Genomic DNA, 22,666 nt, shown 5'->3' with positions numbered 1-22,666 from the left:
CGATCCTCCCACGTTGGCCTCCCAGAGTGCTAGGATTACAGGCGTGAGCCACTGCGCCTGGCCAAATGGGATTATATGGCATGTAACCTTTTGGATTGGCTTTTTTCATGGAGCATAATTCCCTGAGATTCATCCAAATTGTATTGTCAATAATTCCCTTCTTTTTAATTGCTGAGTAGTATTCCATGGTTTGGATTTATCATAGTTTGTTTAATCATTTACTTATTAAAGGACATCTGAATTTTTCCTGTTTTTTGGACCATTGTGAATAAAACAGCTATTAACATTTGTGTACAATTTTTTTGTGTGACATAAGTTTTCCTTTCCCTGGGATAAATGCCCAAGAGTGCAATTGCTGGGTCACATGGTATATATTGCTTTTTCAAATTAAAAAAATAAAAGGAAAAACATTAAAGGTAAAAATTAATTATATGATTCCTTTTCAAAGTATTCACACCCTACATTCTTGGTGTACATAACTTATTTACCTTGATTTCTGGTGCTTTGCTCTAGTATCAAAGGAATAATAATAATGTTACAGTTTTCCTTGTCTCTTTCATCTGATTTTGTATATGTATATTACAAATATTAGTTAACATTCACAACCCACTAGGAGGCAAGTAATGGTTAGCTCCAGTGAGGATAATTCCTTTTCTAGATAGGGAGGTTGGGGCATGGATGTTATGGAATTTGCCCAAGGTTATAGCATGAGTCACTGTATTCTAACTCAAGTCCATGCAGATTTATTCATTCTTCCTCTTTCTCTTTGTCTCCTGAATCAACTCTTTATAATTGTGACTTTCTAGATGTGAGAACATGAAAAGAGCTTTTTTCCTTTTTTTTTTTTGAGACAAGAGTCTTGCTGTCTTGCCTAGGCTAGAGTATAGTGGTGTCATCATACCTCACTGCAGCATTCAACTCCTAGGCTCAAGCTATCCTGCCTCAGCTTTCCACGTGGCTGGGACTACAGGCACGTGCCACCGTACCTGGCTGATTTTTTTATTTTTTGTAGAGATGGGGTCTCGCTACTGCTCAGGCTGGTCTCAAACTCCTGGGCTCCAGTGATTCATCGTCTTACCACCCTGGCCTCTCAAAGTGCTGGGATTATAGACGTGAGCCACCACATCCGGCTTTTCCTGTATTTTATAGAAGCAGTATTATATAGTGGTTAGAGCATTCATTTGGCAACAGATCTGAGTTTGAATCTCCCCTCCACTTAGGTAAATCATTTAAACCTCTCTGAGCCCCAGTTTTCTGATCTGTGAAATGGGAATAACAATAGTACTTATCTTCATAGTATCGTTTTAAGGAATAAGTAAAGTGAATAAAGTAACTTAAAGTAAATAAAGTGTGGAAAAGTGTGACTCATACCTATAATCCCAATGTTAGAGCTGGTTCCCCTCGGCCCCAGGAACAGAGAGGCAGAGTGACCAAGGCTGCAAATGGCAAAGGAGTTTATTGGCTAGCTCGAGCTAGGGTCCAAGTCCCAGAGCACCAACGCAGTGGCCTCTTCAGGATCGGGCCCCGCCCTGGGGTAAAAGTTAAGCTTTTATACCTTTTCTTGTTTTATACACGGCACACAGGTTTCACACGGCACGCTGGGCACACCTTTCCCCCTCCTCTCCTTAGTTCATTGGTTCCTTTAAAAGTGGCTGATCGTGTTGACTCCTGATTGGTTCCTTTGAAAGTGGCTCCAAGCCTTGGGATTTTCGCGCCGGTGCCAGCTATGATCAGTGTCATTTTGGGGAAAGGGCCGCAGGGGAAAGGGCGGCGTCTTTTCGGGGAAATTGAAACTTAGGCCTACTCCAGAAAGTTCAGCCTGTCATGGAGTCACTCCTGCTCTTACTCCTGTTTTTCATTCTGATTAACTATATTTAACAAACAACTAAAAGCAAGCACAGTTACAGAAGCAAATAGCATCAGTTAGAATCAGAGAGAGAGAGCACATTTGTCTCTAATCTCAAACAATTCGTCTCACACAAAGCAAAGTACATTCTCCTACTATCAATTCCAGTGTTTCACCAATGACCTGGGAGGCCAAGGGGGAGGATTGCTTAAGGCCAGGAGTTCAAGACCAGCGTGCAACATAGCAAGACCCTGTCTCTACAAAATGAAAAAAAAAAAAATTAGTTGGGTACAGTAGCTTGTACCTGTAGTTCCAGCTGCTTGGGAAGCTGAGGTGGGAGGACCATTTGAGCTCAGGAGTTTAAGGCTGCAGTGAGCTGTGATTGCATCACTGCACTCCAGCCTGGATGACAGAGCACAATCCTGTCTCAAAAAAAAAAAGATGTGAAAAAGTATTTAGTAGTTTTGGGTGTATAGCAAATGTTCAATGAATATTAGATAAAAGTATTGCTTTTTTTAAATTTTATTTAATTTATTTATTTTTTTGAGACAGAGTCTTGCTCTGTTGCCCGGGCTAGAGTGCCGTGGTGTCAGCCTAGCTCACAGCAACCTCAAACTCCTGGGCTCAAGCGATCCTCCTGCCTCAGCCTCCCAAGTAGCTGGGACTACAGGCATGCGCCACTATGCCTGGCTAATTCTCTATATATATATTTTTAGTTGTCCAGATCATTTCTTTCTATTTTTTAGTAGAGACCGGGTCTCACTCTTGTTCAGGCTGGTCTCAAACTCCTGACCTTGAGTGATCCACCCGCCTTGGCCTCCCAGAGTGCTAGGGTTACAGGCGTGAGCTACAGCGCACGGCCTAAAAGTACTGCTTTAAATATATGTGTTATATTCTATAACTTGTCCTTATCAGTTGGTAGATAGTTGAATAAATATTGGGATTTTTCTGCCATGTACTTAGAAGGCTTTAAGATTGCTCTAATTTTTGAGGTAAGAATGCTTTCTTTGAATGCTATTTCAAATTTAGTCTCATATATCATTATTTAAGAACAGGATGTAATGTTGGATTATATTTATTATACTGTTAATTTATAGGAAAAAATTTAAAGTTTCTCCTGAGTTATTTATATTTCTCAAGCTTATATTCATAGAAAAATAGAAAATGATCCTAAACTATTGATTTCTTCCATTAATTTATCCTCCGCTACACCCTGCCACCCACACCCACATGCACACACACACACACACACACACACACACACACACACACACATGCACATATGCAAATAGGAGGACCCATCTAAATAAATGGGCCGCCATCCATTTTGGAATTGAGCCAAAAACCTAGGACTCACTCTTAATTTCTCTTTCTCTCACATCCCACATACTATTCATCTGTAATTCCCTTAGCTGTTTCTCCAAAACATATCCTGGACATGACTACTCATCTCCTACATTGCTATAACCCTGGTCCAAATTCCCATCATCTTGTCATTTCCTTGGCTAACATCCTCTAATAGCACCCATTACACTTAATAAAATCCAAATTGTATCATCGTCTGTTGGCACCCACCTATCTCTCTATTCTCTCCCTTATTAGCTGTGCTCCAGCCATGTTGCCCCTATTTCTGGCCTTCGCACATGCTAAGCTTACCTCTTAGGGATCTTCTTTCTCTTTGAAATATTTTTTTCACCTACGTCTTTTCTCAAGGCTTCTACTTCAAGATGCTGGTCTTAACTCACATCTTAGAGAGGTTTTCTCTGCCCACCCTAGGTGAAAAGTTGTGGGTTTTTTTTTTTCTATCACTTTCCATATTTTCATACTAGCAATTTAACAGTACCTGAAAGTATTGTTAATACTTAATTATCTAAATAATCACGTAAGCTTCTTGAGGGCAGGACTATTCTTGTTAACTGTGGTATGCTCTGTGCCCAGAACAGTGCTGAGTACATAGTATATGTTTAGTAAACACTCAGCCATTCATCATTACGTTTGCATCCTTCTCCCTCAGTGAATATTCTTTGGAAAGTTGGAGAAATGGAATCCAGCTTCTACTCACATTAAAATGACAAGGTTCTTATATCTCCTGCCTTATTTTGATTGGCTGAGAAATGTGATTGGCAAGGTGAGGGGCATCTGGACCTTTTAGCATGAGAACGCTGCATTTAATAATTTGACTTCTTTTCCTGAAGCCTTGAGGGAAATTTTTCTTTCCCTATTCTAGTCAGCCAAGAACCTGACCTGGGCTGACTCTGAGATTGGAGAACACTGAATACAGTATCTGCTGAGCCAAGGACTGGGAGTTAGCTCTGATCTTATCTGAAGGAAAAGCCTGAATTCAAATCCTGCTTTGGCTATTGACTCATCTGTGAAGCTGGAAGATGAATTTCTTAACTTCTTCCAGGTTTTGTTTTTCTTGTTTGTCTGGTGAGTAATCCCATGTGTCTTAGGGCTCGTAAGGATTCCTAGGTTAATATACTCAAAGCTTTTTTTTTTTTTTAAACAGTACTGTTGCTATAGCTCCAGGGGTTTCCAAGAAGAATTAGGGGCAATGTGGTACTCCAGGAAGGAAGTTGGACTCTATTTTTCCCAACGATTGTGCAGAAAACAGAAAGATGTGATCCTTAATGATTTGAAATCAACTCTACTTCTGCCTCCTAATATTGCTGGTGGATGAAAGGTATTTCATTGCCAAAGTCATTAGGCCTGTTTGTCTGAGGCAACTGGTTTCGGTTCCCATTTCTGGGGTTAAGCTGTTTTTGCCTCTGTGAAATTTATTCCATCAAATTTTGTTGCTTGCTAATAGACAAGCCCTTGCCATTTCTGTGCATTGATTCTTTTGATAGCTTGGGACCAAAAAACTTGAGCTTCAGTTTCTTTTTGGTTTAGTGGTTTCATCCTTGTTCTTCCTCGGGTATTCAGGAGTTCTTGTGTTCTCAGTGTACTATTTTCCCCAGAATAATTTGCAGTAAAACATCATTTCTTTTTTCTTCATCCTTCTGAGGTAAGTGGGAGTAAGGAAGATTGTCAGTCTCAAATTTGGGTCTTATGACTTTCTATTTCCAGTTTTGATCACACTTTGTTTTGAGCACAAGCTTTCCTGTGTTTCAGACATTAGGTGGTATCATTGTGAATTACTTTAGGAAGCTCTAGTAAGCAAAATCTGTAGGAAAGCTGGTGCTTCACTCTCCTTTCTTTTGTTATAATAACATGAATTAGAATTTATTTAGCTTTGTATCTTCAAAGCATTTTGTAAGGTTGTTAACTCATTCATGATATAGCCTACAGAGGTCTATCTTATTCTGAGTTTATGTATAAAAAACAAATGCTATCACATGTGTGCAATATAGGTGCAGGTTCTGTCTTTTGGCAGTTTATTTTTGGGCTTTTGGCTTCTTGTAAGGAAAGGGACTGCGTATAATTTTTATTGATCTTAGTTCTGTTGAATTACTTGTTTTCCGATTGTCAGGTGATTAATTAGAGGTACTGCGGTCTCTGATTCTGCTTTATAATCACTGTAGTTTCCTTTGCATTCTTTCTCTTAGAGCTCTAGGTGCCAGACTTCTTTGTGTGAACTTGTGTTTATCATGTGTTCTGGTTATTGTTGGTTCCTAATTTGGCTTTTACTTTAAAAAGTAATGATCTTGCCTTGAATTTTTGTAACCCATTCCTTCTAAGAGTTTCTGAGGACTTTATTCCTTAGAGGTAGAAAGAAGAGGGTATTATTACTCTCAGTTTACACATGGAGGAAAACTTGAAATTCAGCAAGAATATGATTTGTCCAAATTATATAACAAGCCAGTGGTAAAAATTAGTTATTGAAGCTTCTTGCCTCTTGGTCTTATCATTATCTTTGAAATCACACAACAATGTTATGGGCTTAAATGACACTCCCTTTCCCCCCCGTATTGCAAGATCAGCTTTCTTAGGGAGTAAAAAGTAGGATGAAACTTTTACATCTAGTATGCTCAAGCTTGAAAGGTATAATATTCCATGTTCCCATCTCTGCTGTCAGAATATCCACTTCCTCTATACTTTATTCTATATATGTTGTGTTTCAAATATGAGGATTAAAAATGTTGCTGCTATTTTTGAGGTATGTATTTTCATTTTCATTTTTTCCCCTGTATTAGTAGTAGTGATGTATTTGCCCTTTGCATAGTCTGTTGCCTGTCCCTCTTGTGATCTTTGGCATGTGCATAATGAAATAACTGGTTGAGATTCAGTTGATAATGGTACAAAGCCTTTTCTTTTTAAAGGTATTTGACTCAAGAAATTGAATTTATGGCCTTGAACTCGTTAGCACCATCCCATAACTCACTACACTTTTTTCAATGTAGGTGTTGCTGTTTATGAGAATTTTGGGTTTTTTGGGTCCTTCTCATAAGTCTGGATATATATAAATACACATTTTCATTCTCTTCTATGCTAGACACTATGCTAGGTACTGGAACTGTGAGCTATGACAGATATTTTTTTTCCACTCACAGAGTTTATAGTCCGTGAGGAAGAAAGAGTCCTAACAAGGGGCCAAATGTGATAAAATAAAAATTAATTTTGTGATATCTTTGTTTATCTAAATTTATTTAATTTGCATATTTTCAGAAAAATTTATCTTTAGAGTATTGAGGAGATAATGGGTTTTCCATAGAAAATTCTTGGTATTTGTCAGCACTAGATATTAGATAGGTAGTGTTTCAGTTATCTGTTGCTGTACCAAAAAACCACTTCAAAATTAATAGCTTAAAATAATAAAGATTTTTTTATGTCTCACAGTTTTGTGGGTTAGCAATTTGGGAAGGGCTTGTTTGGATGATTCATGTGCTCTGTGTGGCATCAACTGGAGATCATTTGTTTGTCTGCTTTCAGCTGGTAACAGTTGGGCTGGGTTAGAATGTCCAAGAGGGTTTCACTCATTTGTCTGGCATCTTGATAGTCTTCCATGTGGCCTCCCCCTCTCCATGTGGTATCTTATCATCCAGGGGCCCTCTATGTGTTCAGTCTCTCCAGCAGGATATCCTGAATTTCTTTGTAGCCTGATGGCTGGTTTCTGAGAGTGAAAGTGGAAGCTGCCAAGCCTGAACCTGGCACGTCATTGTTTCTGCCACATTCTGTGGTCAAAGCAAGTCACGAGCTCAGCCCAAATTCAAGGGGAGAGAAATATATTCTCAGCTTTTGATAGGTATAGAGCAGCAAAGAAGTATATGTAGGAAGGAAACGATGGCAACTGTCTTTGGAGAGAATATATTAAAGAGGGAAACTACCATAAACTGAGGTAGTTACAGAGAATCCTTATTTGGGACCAACTCTGGTGGTATAGGGAGGTCACTAGCACATGTGTCTGTCATGAGGATGAGAAAGGGGTGGTATGAGACTGTATATGAAGACTCTCTTTTTTCTGTTCTCTTGTATTAATGTAATGAATTATATGAGATTTATGCTCTATTCTAGTTCCTGGACAAAAGTACATTTACTGTGGCATCTATCTCTACTTCTTTTTTTTTTGAGACAGAGTCTTGCTCCGTTGCCCGGGCTAGAGTGCCGTGGTGTCAGCCTAGCTCGCAACAACCCCAAACTCCTGGGCTCAAGCGATCCTTCTGCCTCAGCCTCCCGAGTAGCTGGGACTACAGGCATGCGCTGCCATGCCCGGCTAATTTTATATATATATATTTTTAGTTGTCCAGATCATTTCTTTCTATTTTTTTAGTAGAGACGGGGCCTTGCTCTTGCTCAGGCTGGTCTTGAACTCCTGACCTTGAGTGATCCACCCGCCTTGGCCTCCCGGAGTGCTAGGATTACAGGCGTGAGCCACCGCGCCAGCCTGTGTCTACTTCTTGATATGTAATTTTTCTGATTTTGATGAAATTGGTAGGTTTGTAGTGTAAATACATAGTAGTTAAATTTCATGGTATAGTCCAATTTGCTATTTTACTGACTTCAAAGTTATTTCTGGTCAAAAGTCTTTTTTTTTTTTTTTTGAGACAGAGTCTCACTCTCTTGCCTAGGCTAGAGTGCCGTGGCATCAGCCTAGCTCACAGGAACCTCAAATTCCTGGGCTAAAGTGATCCTCCTGCCTTAGCCTCCCTGGTAGCTGGGACTACAGGCATGCGCCACCATGTCCAGCTGATTTTTTTCTATTTTTAGTTGTTTGGCTAATTTCTTTCTATTTATAGTAGAGACGGGGGTCTCACTCTTGCTCAGGCTGGTCTCGAGCTCCTGAGCTCGAACGATCCACTGGCCTCGGCCTCCCAGAGTGCTAGGATTTACAGGTGTGAGCCACTGCACTCGGCCTGATGTTTTTCTTAGAAATCTACTACTCTTGGGATATGTGGCATCTCTGGTCTCTGATGTTTTAGTTGGCCCTATTGTTTGGTGAGGGAAACCAATAGTGAACCTCAAAGAGGATTCAATAATAATAACAACAACAGCAACAATAGTAACACTTTGACAGCTCCTTTCTTATTTGAGCTTCATAACAACCCTATGAAGCAGATATTACTGTCCTTTTTTACAGAGCATAAACTAAGTATCAGAGAGGTTAAGTAACTTGCCCAAAGTCATATAGCTAGAAGGTAGAATAAAATTGCTGGCATAAGATGATCAAATTGCAACCTGTACATCTAACTTTTACTTCCCACTGGGTTGCGGCATACTCTCTAGGTGATTTTTATGAGTAGTTGTTAAATATATTAATAATTATGTCCTAGAATTAAGCAGAGAAAATCTGTAAAGGTGGGTGTCTCCTCATCTTTTTGAGTGGTCTGTCATATTATCGAGGTTGGGGTCTGTGTGTGTGGAAATAGGGTAGAATCTTGGCATTTGTCTTGTATATATATATCCCAGTCATGTCTTTTTTTTTTTTTTTTGAGACAGTCTCAGTTGCCCAGGCTAGAGTGCAGTGGCATCATCATAGTTCACTGTAACCTCAAATGAGGTCTCAAGTGAGGTTCAAGCGATCTTCCTGCCTCAGCCTCCAGAGTAGCTGGGACTACAGGTGTGTGCCACCACACCTGGCTAAAATTTCTACTTTTTGTAGAGATGAGGATATTGGTATGTTGCCCAGGCTGGTCTCGAACTTCTGGACTCAAGTGATCCTCCTGCTGCCTCAGCCTCCTAAAGTGCTAGGATTACAGGTGTGAACCACCATGCCCAGCCCCAGTTATGCCCTTTTGCTTCTGCTTGCATAGGCTTTTGGTGATTGAGACTGGATTTTGGTGACTGTAATGGCATCACAAAGAGTATTCTTAGTACCCTTTATTTCAGTCTGCTTTATTTTAAGGCTGCCGTCCCCAATCCCTGGACACCAGTCTGTGGCCTGTTAGGAACTGGGCCACACAGGAAGAGGTGAGTGGCAAGCAAGTGAGGGAAGCTTCGTCTATATTTACAGCCGCTCCCCATCACTCACATCACCACATAAGCTCCGCCTCCCATCAGATCAGCTGTGGCATTAAATGCTCACAGGAGCATTAGATTATCATAGGAGCTTGAACCCTACCGTAAACTGCCCATGTGGGAGATCTAGGTTGCACGCTCTGTATGAGAATTTAATGCCTGATGATCTGAGTTGGAGCTGAGGCGGTGATGCTAGCACTGGGGAATGGCTGCAAATACAGATTATCATTAGCAGAGAGGTTCGACTGCACAATAAATGTAATGTGCTTGAATCATTCCAAAACCATTTCACTCCCCGCTACCCCTGTGGAAAAATTGTCTTCTATGAAACCAGTCCAAAAAGGTTAGGGACTGCTGCTTGAAAGGACGGATTAGGAAATTTATTTCTTCTTACTATTTAAAAAGAGGAATGAAAACACAATTAACTGGCACTTCCTCCTTAGCAATAGGCCTAACTTTGATTTGACTTAGCTCTTTTTGTTGTTTATAGGGAACATAGTAAAATCTCTTTTCAGATGGCTCATAAGAGCATATCAAGGGCCAGGCTCACACCTGTGATCTTAGCACTCTGGGAGGCTGAGGCAGGAGGATAGCTTGAGGTCAGAAGTTCAGGAGCAGCCTGAGCAAGAGCAAGACCCCATCTCTACTAAAAATAGAAAAAATTAGCCATAAATGGTGGTGTGCACCTGTGGTCCCAGCTACTCAGGAGGCTGAGGGAAGAGGATCACTTGAGCCCAGGAGTTTGAGGTTCCTGTGAGGTAGGCTGATGCCATGGCTCTCTAGCCCAGGCAACTTTTTCTCAAAAAAGAAAAGAAAAAAAAAAGCATATCAAGAGAGAAGTCCCTTATCCTTTAGAAGTAACAGCAAATATTTTTCTTCAGACAAAAGAGAGATTGTGCAATTGTTTTAGTGTCTCTGACTTCTTCTCATCAGTCAAACTTTCTCTTGCTTGAATTTTTAGTGTGTTTAGGTCCCTGGGAATTGATAAACGTGTTCTTTGGTAATCCCGAGCTTCAGTTTTTTTAGTTGTCTTGATACTGGTATTTGTAAGTGCTCTTTCCTCTTTCGATTCCTATAGGAATTTAAGATTGTATCATAGTTTTCTGAATCATACAGTGTTTGTGACCTGAATTTTCTTCTTCCTCTTGAGTTCCAGGAGCTCAGAAGTTGCGATTTTTTTTAATTTTTCAGGGATTGTATTGCTTCTGTTTCCACCACACATTGTAAGATCATAAATGGTTTAAATGTATCTCTTTGAAAGTACTTTTATGTTGTGTTATTGGGACAAAGGACCCTCAAAATGTTTCTTCTGAACTTCTCTATGTTAGGTAAAAGAATTGCAGACTCAGTAGAGAGTTAAGATGAACTAATAGGAACTGTATTTCAGGCACTTTCCTGGTTAGTAATTATTCACGTATGTGGCAGTTTGACCAAAGGGCAATCCTGGGCTCACTTCTAGGCTTTTAGTCCTATTTCATGAGTTGTCAAGGTCTCCAAAGAGATTATTTTTGTCCAGTTACTTTATCCTTAGTCTATTCAGGAAGTTGTCCTGTAGCACTAATTTTTTTTTCTTTTTTATGAGATTATATAATTTTCTTTTTCTTTCTTTTTAGTGAGAGACGGGGTCTCGCTTTTGCTCAGGCTGGTCTCGAACTCCTGACCTCAAGCGATCCTCCAGCCTCAGATTCCCAGAGTGCTAGTATTACAGGTGTGAACCACCGCGCCTGGCCCCTGCAGCACTCTTTTTAATGTGTACATATTTATGTCATGCACGAATGAGTGATGAGAGCTACATCTTGAGGATTGAGGATACAGGCTAGAATTTGTTCCTTCATCACTCCTTAGGGAACTTTGTGTTGTATTGAACTAGTAACTTGGGAGTTTTCTTACTGTTGAATCCTTCTGATTTTTACATCCCAGTACTCCAGGGAGGAAACTCCTTCAGCACAGGCTATAAATGTTTTTACTTCTCTCTGTATTTGGATGCATTTGGTTGTACACTCTTTTGATTGCAGCCTTTTGTGAAATGTAAATAGCCAATTATTGTTAGCCTTTTTACAATAAATACTTATTACTTTTTAAAATCTAAAAAGCAGAAAGAAAAATAGAAAACTACCTTTGAAAATTATTAAATCACCTATAATGCCACCACCCAAAGACAGTCATGGTTAGCATTTTTTATATTTCTTTTGTGTCCTTTTTTTCCAAGATATTTTAAAAAAGAAATTTGGGATCATACTGCGTATATAATTTTGTATTCTGCTTTTTTCACTTAACATGTATTTTTCACATCATTTAATATTTTAAATATAATTTTTGAATAGGTAATACATTTATCCATTTCAAAAATAAAAATAAATTAAGGAAATACTGACAAGTGTTGTTTCCATTTTTGTCTTTATTCATCAACTCCCTATAGTCCCCAGTGGATAACCATTAATCTTTTCTCTTTTTCAAATGCAGCATTATTTTTTTTAATTTATTTTTTTATTTCTGCATATTATGGGGGTACAAATGTTTAGCTTACATTGCCCTTGTCCCCCTCCCCCCAGTCAGAGCTTCAAGCATGTCCATCCCCCAGATGGTGCGCATTGCACTCATTATGTATGTATATACCCATCCCCTCCTCCCAGCATTATTATATATATTGTTTTGTACCTTGCTTTTTTACCCTCTAAGCAGTATATGTTAGACATCTTATCAGTACCCAGAGGATCTTCTTTGCCATAGATTAGTTATCCAGTCCCCTCTAGATGGACACTTGGGTTGTCCCCTGTTTTTGCTATTACCAATAAGAAAGAACTAATAATTAAAGGGAAAAAATTACGCATTTACTCTGCCTCAGTTATTAAGGAAAATTTATTCTTTACAGAAGAAAGCCAGCTAATAAATGAAGAAATGATAGAATTAGAAAATCAAAATTTTTAGTGCTCCCCCAGTTTAAAAAGTATAAGAATCATCAATGAATGCTAAACCATTAAGTAAAAAGTTGAGGAAAAACAGGATATTCACGTGGTGCCCAGTATTAGCCACAGATTGCTAATCATAAAGGGGGAGATGTACCTTTATAAAGAGAGGTCTGGCAGGGTCCAGTGGCTTGCTTCTCGAGTCCTAGCTATTAGGGAGGCTGAGGTGGGAGGTTCGCTTGAGCCCAGGAGTTCAAGGCTGCAGTGAGCTGTGATCATGCCACCATACTCCAGCCTTGCTGACAGAGTGAGACCCCTTCTCTTAAAACAAAAAAGTGGGGGAGAGGTTTGACTGTTAACATTCTCAACCAAGTGATCATATTTCACCAAATGAGCACTAATGGTGGGACAGTCTGAGAATGTGCATTACCTGATGCACTCGATCATGAGGTACTTAGATATCATCAACTGTGAAGCATTCCCACCAAAAACATTTAAACTAAATATTAACGTAATCAAGATTTTATACCTAACCTACTGTTTATAGGAAATGTAAGGGATAGAGAGGCAAGTTAAATGGCACTATGAGGAAGCAATCAAATAAGTCTAGGATATAAGACAAGTCAACTGTCCTGGTCTTTTTAAAAAGGTACTGTTGTAAATAAATAAAAAAATATAAACAAAACAAAACTTGGAGGCCGTTCTAGAATACAGGAGACGAAAGAGAGAAAATCTAAATTCGTTGCTTGAGTTTTGATTGGATTTTGGATTGTTAAAAAAAAAAAAATCAGCCTTTTTTTTTTTTTTTTGAGACGGAGTCTCACTGTGTTGCCCGGGCTAGAGAGCCGTGGCGTCATCCTAGCTCACAGCAACCCTCAAACTCCTGGGCTCAGGCAATCCTTCTGCCTCAGCCTCCCGAGTAGCTGGGACTGCAGGCATGCGCCACCATGCCCGGCTAGTTTTTTCTATGTATTTTTAGTTGTCCAATTAATTTCTATTTTTAGTAGAGACGGGGTCTCACTCTTGCTCAGGCTGGTTTCGAACTCCTGAGCTCAAATAATCCGCCCTCCTCAGCCTCCCAGAGTGCTAGGATTACAGGCGTGAGCCACCGCGCCCGGCCAAAAAATCAGCCATTAAAGACATTTTTTGGACAATTGAAATTCGGATGAGAACTGAGTATTAGATGATAATTGATGTCATAATGGTATTGTGGTTATGAAGTGGAATGTCCTTCTTCCTAGGAGATGCATAAAGAAATATGCAGGGTTAGTGTCTTGATGCCTGCCCAAAATAATAAGAAACAACCTGTATATAGCCATATCTCTATCCATGGAGATAGAGCAAATGCTACAATTAATAACATTGTACATACTTATGTATTCTTTTGAAATGCCATTTTATTGGAGTATGTATTCTACTGTATAGAAGAACCACAATTCTTTAAGCGTTGCACATGTGTGTATTTTCTGCTGGTTGACATTTTAGTAGAATTTTAATTTTATGATGAAGTTTTCTGCCTTTAATTTTATGATGAAGGCCTTCTGCCTTGTGAAGATGAAAAAAAGGACCTGATTTTTTTTTTTTTTTTTCGTCTTTTCCCTTCTCTGTCTCTTAAGTCTCTGGAACTTTAGAGGAGAAGAGAAAAAGAGAGTGAGCATAATACTCCCAAATAGTCATTATGCACTTGCTTTTAGGCAGGAGATTGAATTGAAGCTGCTCTGCATAAGAACTATACCTCAAGTAATACCCTTTTAAAATTGGTTACCTGTTCTTTAGTTTGGAGGTTGCCCAAGGACTAAGGAGAGATGCAGTCACTAGGGAAGCATAGAAGAGGAGGGCAAATTTTTAGGTCTTTTTATTGGTAGCAAAAGTTCTTCATGCCTGATAAAAGAATAACAACAGAATAACTGCTCTAGAGAATGATCTGTTCTTTAGGTATAAGGTTGAGCTACGGAGGATATGAGAGTATAAAATATTTTTGGAAAAACAATTCTGGGAGAAGGATCTTTTCTGAGAAAGTGTCATTAAATAGGAAAAGAATACTTTCCTCTTTGAGCTAGAATTGGATTTGCAATGGGAAGCTTCACTAGTTGCAGAATAGACAGGCTTTGACATTATTTTCCATTCCTTAGATTTCCATGAGGGCAACTTACAAGGACCTGAATGGCCTCGTTTTAGCTGCTTCAGTGTGTGGAGCTATTACTTGCTCCTTCATTTCCTGGACCTGGTGTGACAGTGGCTACTGAGCGCCATGAAGGTTGTCCCAGAGAAGAATGCTGTCCGGATACTCTGGGGGCGAGAACGGGGCACTCGAGCCATGGGAGCTCAGCGGCTTCTACAGGAACTGGTGGAAGATAAAACCCGGTGGATGAAATGGGAGGGCAAGGTAAGAAAAATGAGTATTTTTGACATAGGATTTGTAGGGATGATGGTAGAATGGGACCTTAGAATGGGTTAATGGCAGAGATTTGGGATATATTTATCTTGTGTGGGAGAATTGACATATCTGACCTAGGGAGTTGTTTATAAATTTGGAAGAATTTATGGGTTAGAAATATCCTTTTCTTTTAGAGCTAGACATTTTTCCTGAAGGTAATTTCGATTTATCTCTCTCAATTTGTAGCTTGATCATTGTCTCCAGCTTTTAAGCCTACACTGTGAATACTAATCTGGAATGCTTCTTGTGCTTTTGAGATAGGGTGAGACTTAGCTTATAAATAATATATTTTAACTTTTTTTTTGATCTCCTAGAGAGTAGAACTACCGGATAGTCCACGCTCTACCTTCTTGCTGGCCTTCAGCCCAGACAGGTACCTAGTACTTATCTGTAACTTAACCTTAAGATTTGTGATAGCATTGCTTTTTGTATATTTTGCTTAGCTTAATCGTCCAAGTCAGTCCCTAAAGGTTCTCTGAAGTACTGTATGAACAGAGCATTGGCAGTGTGTCAGAAAGGGAAAAAAGTAGATGAGCAGCAATAACCAGAAAAATAATAGGAATAAGCAAAGGAAACCATGCACATTGAGGAAAGTTTCTCAATAACAATCCTTTGCCTGTGATATAGGCCACCAGTGGCGTGATGGTTTTCCAAGCTGGAAAAAGTATTTTCTGAAGATGATGTATGTCATTTGGGGACAGTGTGGAGAAGCCAAAAGCTTTTGATGATCAGAATATTTCTTTTGTTTGTAGATATGCTGCCTTATGCACAAGGCTTAGTTTCTTTCATGCTGGGATGGGCACTAGTAGCAATTTTCTGCTGTCCAAAGCTGATAAAGTTGGTTACCCTCCATGTGCTTCTGAATTCACTTCTACTCTTGGATTTCCTAGGACTCTCCTGGCCTCCACCCATGTGAATCATAATATCTATATTACGGAGGTGAAGACCGGCAAGTGTGTTCACTCTCTGATTGGACACCGCCGCACTCCATGGTGTGTCACTTTTCATCCTACCATCTCAGGCCTTATTGCTTCTGGCTGCCTAGATGGTGAGGTTAGGATTTGGGATTTACATGTAAGTATTTCCTTAGGCTACCCTTTTCTTTGGTATTCTAAATGCAGAGACTGGCTTACCTCTGGGTTAAGTCTGGAAGAAAGCCTAGCTAGGTTCTTAGGCTACCTCTGACTGTGTGGTAGTCATTGCCCACTTAATTGACAGGAAGTCTGGTTCATAGTCTTTCATTCTAAGATGAACACTCTACTTATGCTTCCATCTACCGATTGTAACATAGTACAGGAGGCTTTAGGATGTGTTCAGGATGGATTTCTATTGTCTTAGAGCAAAGATTGTCCTGTACTGTGATCATGATTGTCAAAACAAGATGCTTTGTTTCCTGGTGACTGGCTAGTGGGTTGTTCTGCACCATGTTGTGCACCAAGCTTTAGTTTTCGAAGGTTTTAGAAATAGGAACTGTGCATATGCTCATTGCTTGGGGATTGTAAGTGACTTGAAGAATTGAGCTGACAGTAATGTTTGTCTGATAAATTAGTGGCACTGCCAGATCACTGATTTTCTACATCATTTTACGGAGGACATACTTAAAGTAGGCCTTATAAGTAGTCGTTTTACCTTCAGTGGACCCTTCATGAAATTGACTTTCCAGTTTGCTGGCAACTTGTAACCTGAGAATATTTGGGATTGGTTCATTCATAGGGTGGCAGTGAAAGCTGGTTCACAGATAGCAACAATGCCATTGCCTCCCTGGCTTTCCACCCTACGGCTCAGCTCCTGCTGATTGCCACTGCCAATGAGATCCACTTCTGGGATTGGAGCCGACGGGAGCCCTTTGCTGCAGTGAAAACAGCTAGTGAGATGGAACGGGTCCGGTGAGTACTCTACCCCACCAGCATTGTCTGGCACAGGACTGACATGATAGAGAACATTTACATCTGCTGTCACCTCGGAAGACAGGTTGTTTCCCTGCTCATGGCATGTTGTTAACCTCCACGGCTCCTCCTACTTTTTCAGCAGCTGTCTAATCAGCTGGGAAGCAGTTCATTTTGTTCATTTCAGCTGTCCTTTATTGGCCTCATCGTCTGGTCTCTGTAGACCTGGGTCATTAGAATCTTTTTTAGGTTCAAAGCTAACTGCATTTGGTATAGCCCTTCTTTGGGGAAACCTGAAAAGTTTGGGTGGTATTTTAGATAGCTTGGTGGGTAATTGCTCATCCTTGGTTGTCTGTGTTAATCACACTGGAACATGGAGATGTAAGCACATGTCAGATCAGCTCATTGATATTTATTTTGCCCTCAAGATCAAAACACATATTGCCTGAATTAAAGTTGATGCGTTGTCCTTCTTTGGTCCTCTTGGTTTTGCAATTGAATATAGGCTAATTTTCTACTTTCAGCTATGTCACTTGATGCTGGCACTATTCATTGTCACCAGAATCATGCTTCTTCCCAGTGTAGATGCTGTGTGACAGAAGAACTGAACCTGTGGCAGAATATGGGAACATTTTATGTTTTACTATTAGAATGGGCTCTTAGATTTTAGCAAATGTGTGTTTAATGTAGCCACTTCATGGGAAGGAAACCTAGGTGGTTTTCAAGTGAAATTTTTATTTTGTGATACGTATTTCTTTCCTCTGGCAAGAAGTACTAAGCCTTATTATTTTAATCTCTTTGAAAGTTTTAAAAGTCTAGCATGAAGTGGATGTCTGGGTAATCCCACAATTAACAGTATTGATTGCTGTAAATTAGAACACAAGTTTCTTCCTCTCAGTTAATGTAATCCCTTTATGTGTGTCTCTTGTCTGTTTTTTCTTCTATAATTTCAGTCTGGTGAGATTTGATCCACTTGGACACTACTTACTCACAGCAATTGTTAACCCATCTAATCAGCAGGTAAGTTAGTCCAGCAGTTCCAGTTCTAGCTAAACCGTGAGTTATTTTCTAAACTAGTGCTCTAATTCTGATTATATTGGATTTTAATTATCAATACCCAAGTCTTTCTTTCCAGTCAAGATTTAAAACTAGCTTCGGACTGTGTATTCAAAGTTACAGCTATAATCTTGACAGGAGAGTCAATTCTGAAACCGTCAAGTGATTGCCTCATTAGAAGTAACCCTTGTCATCAGTAGGCAGTGTTAGATAGCTTGTCACTCATATGCCTCTGGGTGGTTGACATTTTGCTTCTCGTCACTTCTTCCTTGTCATGAAGATGCCTTTTGTAAGAGAATTGGTTTGCCAGCTGCACTCATTCAGATATGTTGCTAATTGGAAGTGAATAATTTAATACCATATGATGACTCTGAATCTGAAGCCAGTTAGTTCTCAGTGTCTCAGGAGAAGAGAGTTGTTGCCTGTCTATGAATGTTGTTTTCCTTGGATGATTATCACTAGTTTTTCATGATTTACATGGAAGTTCTACCTAACTGCTTTGCTCTACCCCCTGCCTCATGCTGGTCCACGTTGCAGGGTGATGATGAACCAGAGATCCCCATAGATGGAACAGAATTATCCCACTACCGTCAGCGTGCCCTCCTGCAATCACAGCCAGTCCGCCGGACGCCTCTCCTCCACAATTTCCTGCACATGCTGTCCTCCCGCTCCTCTGGCATCCAGGTGGGAGAGCAAAGCACAGTGCAAGATTCTGCTACCCCCTCACCCCCACCGCCTCCCCCTCAGCCCTCCACGGAGCGCCCCAGGACTTCCGCTTACATCAGGCTCCGACAGCGGGTCAGTTACCCCACAGCTGAGTGCTGCCAGCACCTTGGGATCCTGTGCCTTTGCAGCCGCTGCTCTGGCACTCGAGTTCCTTCCCTCTTGCCACACCAGGACAGTGTCCCCCCTGCTTCTGCCAGAGCTACTACCCCTTCCTTTTCTTTTGTACAGACCGAGCCCTTCCATCCCCCGGAGCAGGCCTCGTCAACGCAGCAGGACCAGGGCCTCCTGAACCGGCCGTCTGCCTTCAGTACAGTCCAGAGCAGCACAGCCGGCAACACGCTCCGCAACCTCAGTCTGGGTCCCACCCGTCGTTCTTTGGGAGGCCCTCTATCTAGCCACCCTTCTAGGTATCATCGAGAAATAGCCCCTGGACTGACAGGATCTGAGTGGACCCGGACAGTACTCAGTCTGAACTCTCGCTCTGAGGCGGAATCCATGCCCCCACCCAGGACCAGCGCCTCTTCGGTGAGTTTGCTGTCGGTGCTGAGACAGCAGGAAGGTGGCTCTCAGGCATCTGTGTACACTTCGGCCACAGAAGGGAGGGGTTTTCCAGCATCAGGGTTGGCAACTGAGTCAGATGGAGGGAATGGCTCCAGCCAAAACAACTCAGGCAGCATTCGCCATGAGCTTCAGTGTGACCTGAGACGCTTCTTTTTGGAGTATGACCGGCTTCAGGAGCTGGATCAGAGCCTGAGTGGGGAAGCTTCCCAGAGCCAACAGGCCCAGGAAATGCTCAACAATAACATCGAATCTGAAAGGCCAGGCCCTTCCCACCAGCCCACCCCTCACAGCAGTGAGAACAACTCCAATCTGTCCCGTGGCCACCTGAATCGCTGCCGTGCTTGTCACAATCTCCTGACCTTCAACAATGATACCTTGCGCTGGGAAAGAACCACACCTAACTACTCCTCTGGTGAGGCTAGCTCCTCCTGGCAGGTCCCCAGTACCTTTGAGGGTATGCCATCAAGCGGCAGCCAGTTGCCACCTCTCGAGCGGACTGAGGGCCAAACGCCCAGCTCCAGCAGGCTGGAGTTGAGCAGCTCTGCTAGCCCACAGGAGGAGAGGACTGTGGGGGTGGCCTTTAACCAAGACACAGGCCACTGGGAAAGAATTTACACCCAGTCCAGCAGATCTGGAACTGTATCACAGGAAGCCTTACATCAGGATATGCCTGAGGAAAGCTCTGAGGAAGATTCACTCAGGAGGTAAGCAGTTGCTTTCCTATCTTCTGTGTCTGTTGCTTTTCTGCTTAAATCTCTTCCTTTAGTCCTATAGATATTATGGCTGTATCTGGAGTATCTGGGACCCACGCATCTGGTTCTGATCTCCCCATTGCATTTTCTTGGAAAATCTTGCTCTGGTGGCAGAGATAGGCTAGGGCTAGCAGTATGAGTCAGTTGGCTTTGCTAGCTCTATTTCTGGCTAAGCCCAAGGCTCTGGCTCTAGCCTTGAAAGAAGAGTGTAGATTAGGTTAGAGGAGCACGAGGAAATAGAACCATTGACTTTCTCTGCCCTGCTTTTTTACCTTCTTGAAGGATAGTATCTGCAGGACAAGTTACTGTGAGACAAGAAAATGTCACAGAGTGCCTAGGAATAAGTAAAAGAGAACCCTGCTTGGTGCAGATTATTATGTTGACTTTGCCGATTGTGTTGCTGGTTTGGGCAACCGTATTCACCTTTTAATCCTTATCTTTTGGAACACTGCAGGTTGACCCCCCGCCCCCCAAAAAATATATATGTACGTGTATGTTAAGGAAAGTTCCAATTATTTTATTTTAGAGATATATGTTGTTTTTGGACAGCACATTAGTTGCTCAGTAAAGATTCTTTGAATGGCCTTCTAGATGGACATTCACCTTGGGGTGGGGAAGAAGAACAATTTGTGGAAGGAAGGCTTCTCCATACTCGGATTGGCATCCCAGCCAGCTCTTTCATGGAAGAAACAGAGTAGGTGTAGTTGATCGCCCACCTCATGTTCCGTGTATGGCTATGTGTGCATCTATCTTGATTTATTAGGGACTTCTTTCTATAATTTTGTAAAGGTCAAATCTAGCGTAATCACCAACTCCCAGAATATGCCTGTTGGATCCAAACAGCATATTGCTCTGCATTACATCCTCTGTTGAAGCAACTGAAATTTCTCTGACATAAGCTTCTAACAAGGGTGGGAATTTGGATTGTGCACATAATGTACTTCTTATTTTGGGAGGATGCTTTAGACAGTCACTCAGTCAATAAGTGTTAGTTGAATGGTTACAGTTTTTTCAGCACTGTGCTAGGCACTATGGAGAATACAAAAGAAGTGTCTTTGCCCACTGGAGTGTACAGTGTTAGTGTTGAGGGAAGACTGACTTACGTGAAGTTTATCAAAAGTATAGATGATCCTTGTATGGTACAGGGATTTAATGTAGTCTAATTTCAAAGAAAGGGAAATGTCATCAAGGAAGGCTTTACAAAATCAAGTCATGAAAGATGGGTAGGATTTAGAGAAGGAAGGGCCTTTTTATCGTAGAGGAATAGAACATAGTAAGGGAGGAAAGGGTATGGTGTATGTAGGGTAGTACGCAGTTACTGGGAGCTAGGGATAGGGAACGGAGGGAGACTTGGCTGGATGTGAAAGGTTAAAGTAGAGAGGTTGTTACTATGTCCATATGTTTGAGACCAGCTGTGGATTAACAGCTCCTAAATTCCTGGTTTTGTAGTATCTTGTCTCACTTAATGGCCCACATCAGGAACCTGGGACTCTGTTCTTCCTCTTTGTCAAGAGAGGTGAAAAGGCAACCAGCACAGTGCCTGACATGTAATACGTTCTTAAAAAGGTCATTAAAGCTAGCCATAAAAGGACTGACTTCAGTTACTGCTCTAAGAATCCTAGCTGCTCCTGTTTCTGTAGTGCCAGCAGGCTTCTGGTCAGCTTTTGTCCATCTTGCTCTAGCAGTACCTCTTCATTTGCTGTTCTTCTGAGAAAATACCTGAGTGGTTTAAAAATAAACTCTACTGTTTGATGATAGAGATACCAGTTAATGAGGGCTTACTATGTATTAGGTACTGTGTTCTTGCTTTGACGTAATCATTTCTAATTTCCACAACTCTGTGCAAGGCGGGTATTAGTATTAAATTTCCCATCTTATAGTTGAGGAAAGTGAGGCTCAGAGAAGTCAGAGTTTCTTATTAAAGGTCACATAGTAGGTCTCTGAGAATTTGAACTCTCATCTTCATGACTAAAGATTTGTCCAAGCTGCCCTTAATGGTATATTCCTTAATATAACTTCATTTTTAAGTGAACCAATCTTATTTATTTTTCCTTTCTTTTAACTTTTTATTATCTTTTATTTAAAGATTTATAAATCTTTAAATATATATAAAAATGAAGAGAAAATATAATAAATGAACTCCAATAAACCTATTACCTGACTTCAGAAATTATCAATGCTTGGCCAGCTGTCTTTCATCTGTATCCCTCATCCTTTCCCCCAAACCTAGAAATCCAATAATTTTGTCTGTAAATACTTTCACTATGTTTCTCTAGAGCAATGCTGTCTAATAAAACTTTCTACACTGATGGAAATGTTCTATATGTATGCTATCCTGTATGATAGACATTAGCCACATGTGGCTTTTGAGCACTTGAAACGCTGCCAGTATGATCTGAGGAACTAAATTTAATATTTAAAATTTTAATTAATTTCAGTGTAAATAACTACATGTGATTAGTGGCTACCGTATTGTACACCTAAAATATTAATAATCACTTGTTAATAATATAGGCCATTTAAGATCTGCAGACTATTAAGGATCTAGCAGAAATTTTTGTTTAAATCTTTTTTTTCTCCCAGTGACAAAAAGTAGTATGTGTTGTGGTTTAAAGTTCAAGCATTTAAACCTGGGATGGTGGCTCATGCCTTTAATCCTAGCACTCTGGGAGGCTGAGGCAGGAGGATCACTTGAGATCAGGAGTTTGAGACCAGCCTGAGCAAGAGCAAGACCCTGTCTCTACTAAAAATAGAAAAAACTAGGTGGGCATGGTGGCACATGCTTGCAGTCCCAGCTACTCTACTTGGGAGGCTGAGGCAATAAGATTGCTTGAGCCCAGGAGTTTGAGGTTGCTATGAGCTAGGCTGATGCCATGGTACTCTAGCCTGGACAATAGAGTGAGACTCTGTCTCAAAAAAATAAATAAATAAAATAAAGTTCAAGCATTTAAAAATGGTATATTGTAGAAAATAAAGTCCCTTGGTATCTTGCTATAAATAATTTTATATTTATGCTTTCTTTTGAAATGTGCAAATAATACAGGATTCTCATTGTAAAATAACATATTAATTCAGTAGTTACATTATTTATAGAGTAACAT

The 22,666-nt window shown here is 40.7% G+C and overlaps 1 protein-coding gene across 6 annotated transcripts in view; it reads left to right on the top strand.

Annotated features, from left to right (window-relative positions):
• The window catches only part of AMBRA1 (autophagy/beclin-1 regulator 1), a 185,504-nt gene that overhangs the window by 7,309 nt on the left and 155,529 nt on the right, over nt 1-22,666 (top strand). For 4 of the 6 annotated variants that reach the window (XM_012645193.1, XM_012645191.1, XM_012645192.1 and 1 more), the window contains exons 2-8: nt 14,280-14,533; nt 14,899-14,957; nt 15,475-15,658; nt 16,298-16,470; nt 17,424-17,490; nt 18,064-18,210; nt 18,481-19,517. In XM_012645193.1, coding sequence (XP_012500647.1) covers nt 14,399-14,533; nt 14,899-14,957; nt 15,475-15,658; nt 16,298-16,470; nt 17,424-17,490; nt 18,064-18,210; nt 18,481-19,517 — 1,802 coding nt within the window. In that variant the 5' untranslated portion in view covers nt 14,280-14,398. Of the gene's footprint in view, nt 1-14,279; nt 14,534-14,898; nt 14,958-15,474; nt 15,659-16,297; nt 16,471-17,423; nt 17,491-18,063; nt 19,518-22,666 lie in introns of all 6 variants that reach the window. The other 2 variants (XM_012645188.1, XM_012645190.1) reach the window with 1 other exon arrangement.

Source organism: Propithecus coquereli, unplaced genomic scaffold (genome assembly GCF_000956105.1).
Source record: "Propithecus coquereli isolate 6110/MARCELLA unplaced genomic scaffold, Pcoq_1.0 Scaffold227, whole genome shotgun sequence".
In the NCBI taxonomy this organism is placed as follows: Eukaryota; Metazoa; Chordata; class Mammalia; order Primates; family Indriidae; genus Propithecus; species Propithecus coquereli.
This window is presented reverse-complemented; position numbering and strand designations above follow the sequence as displayed.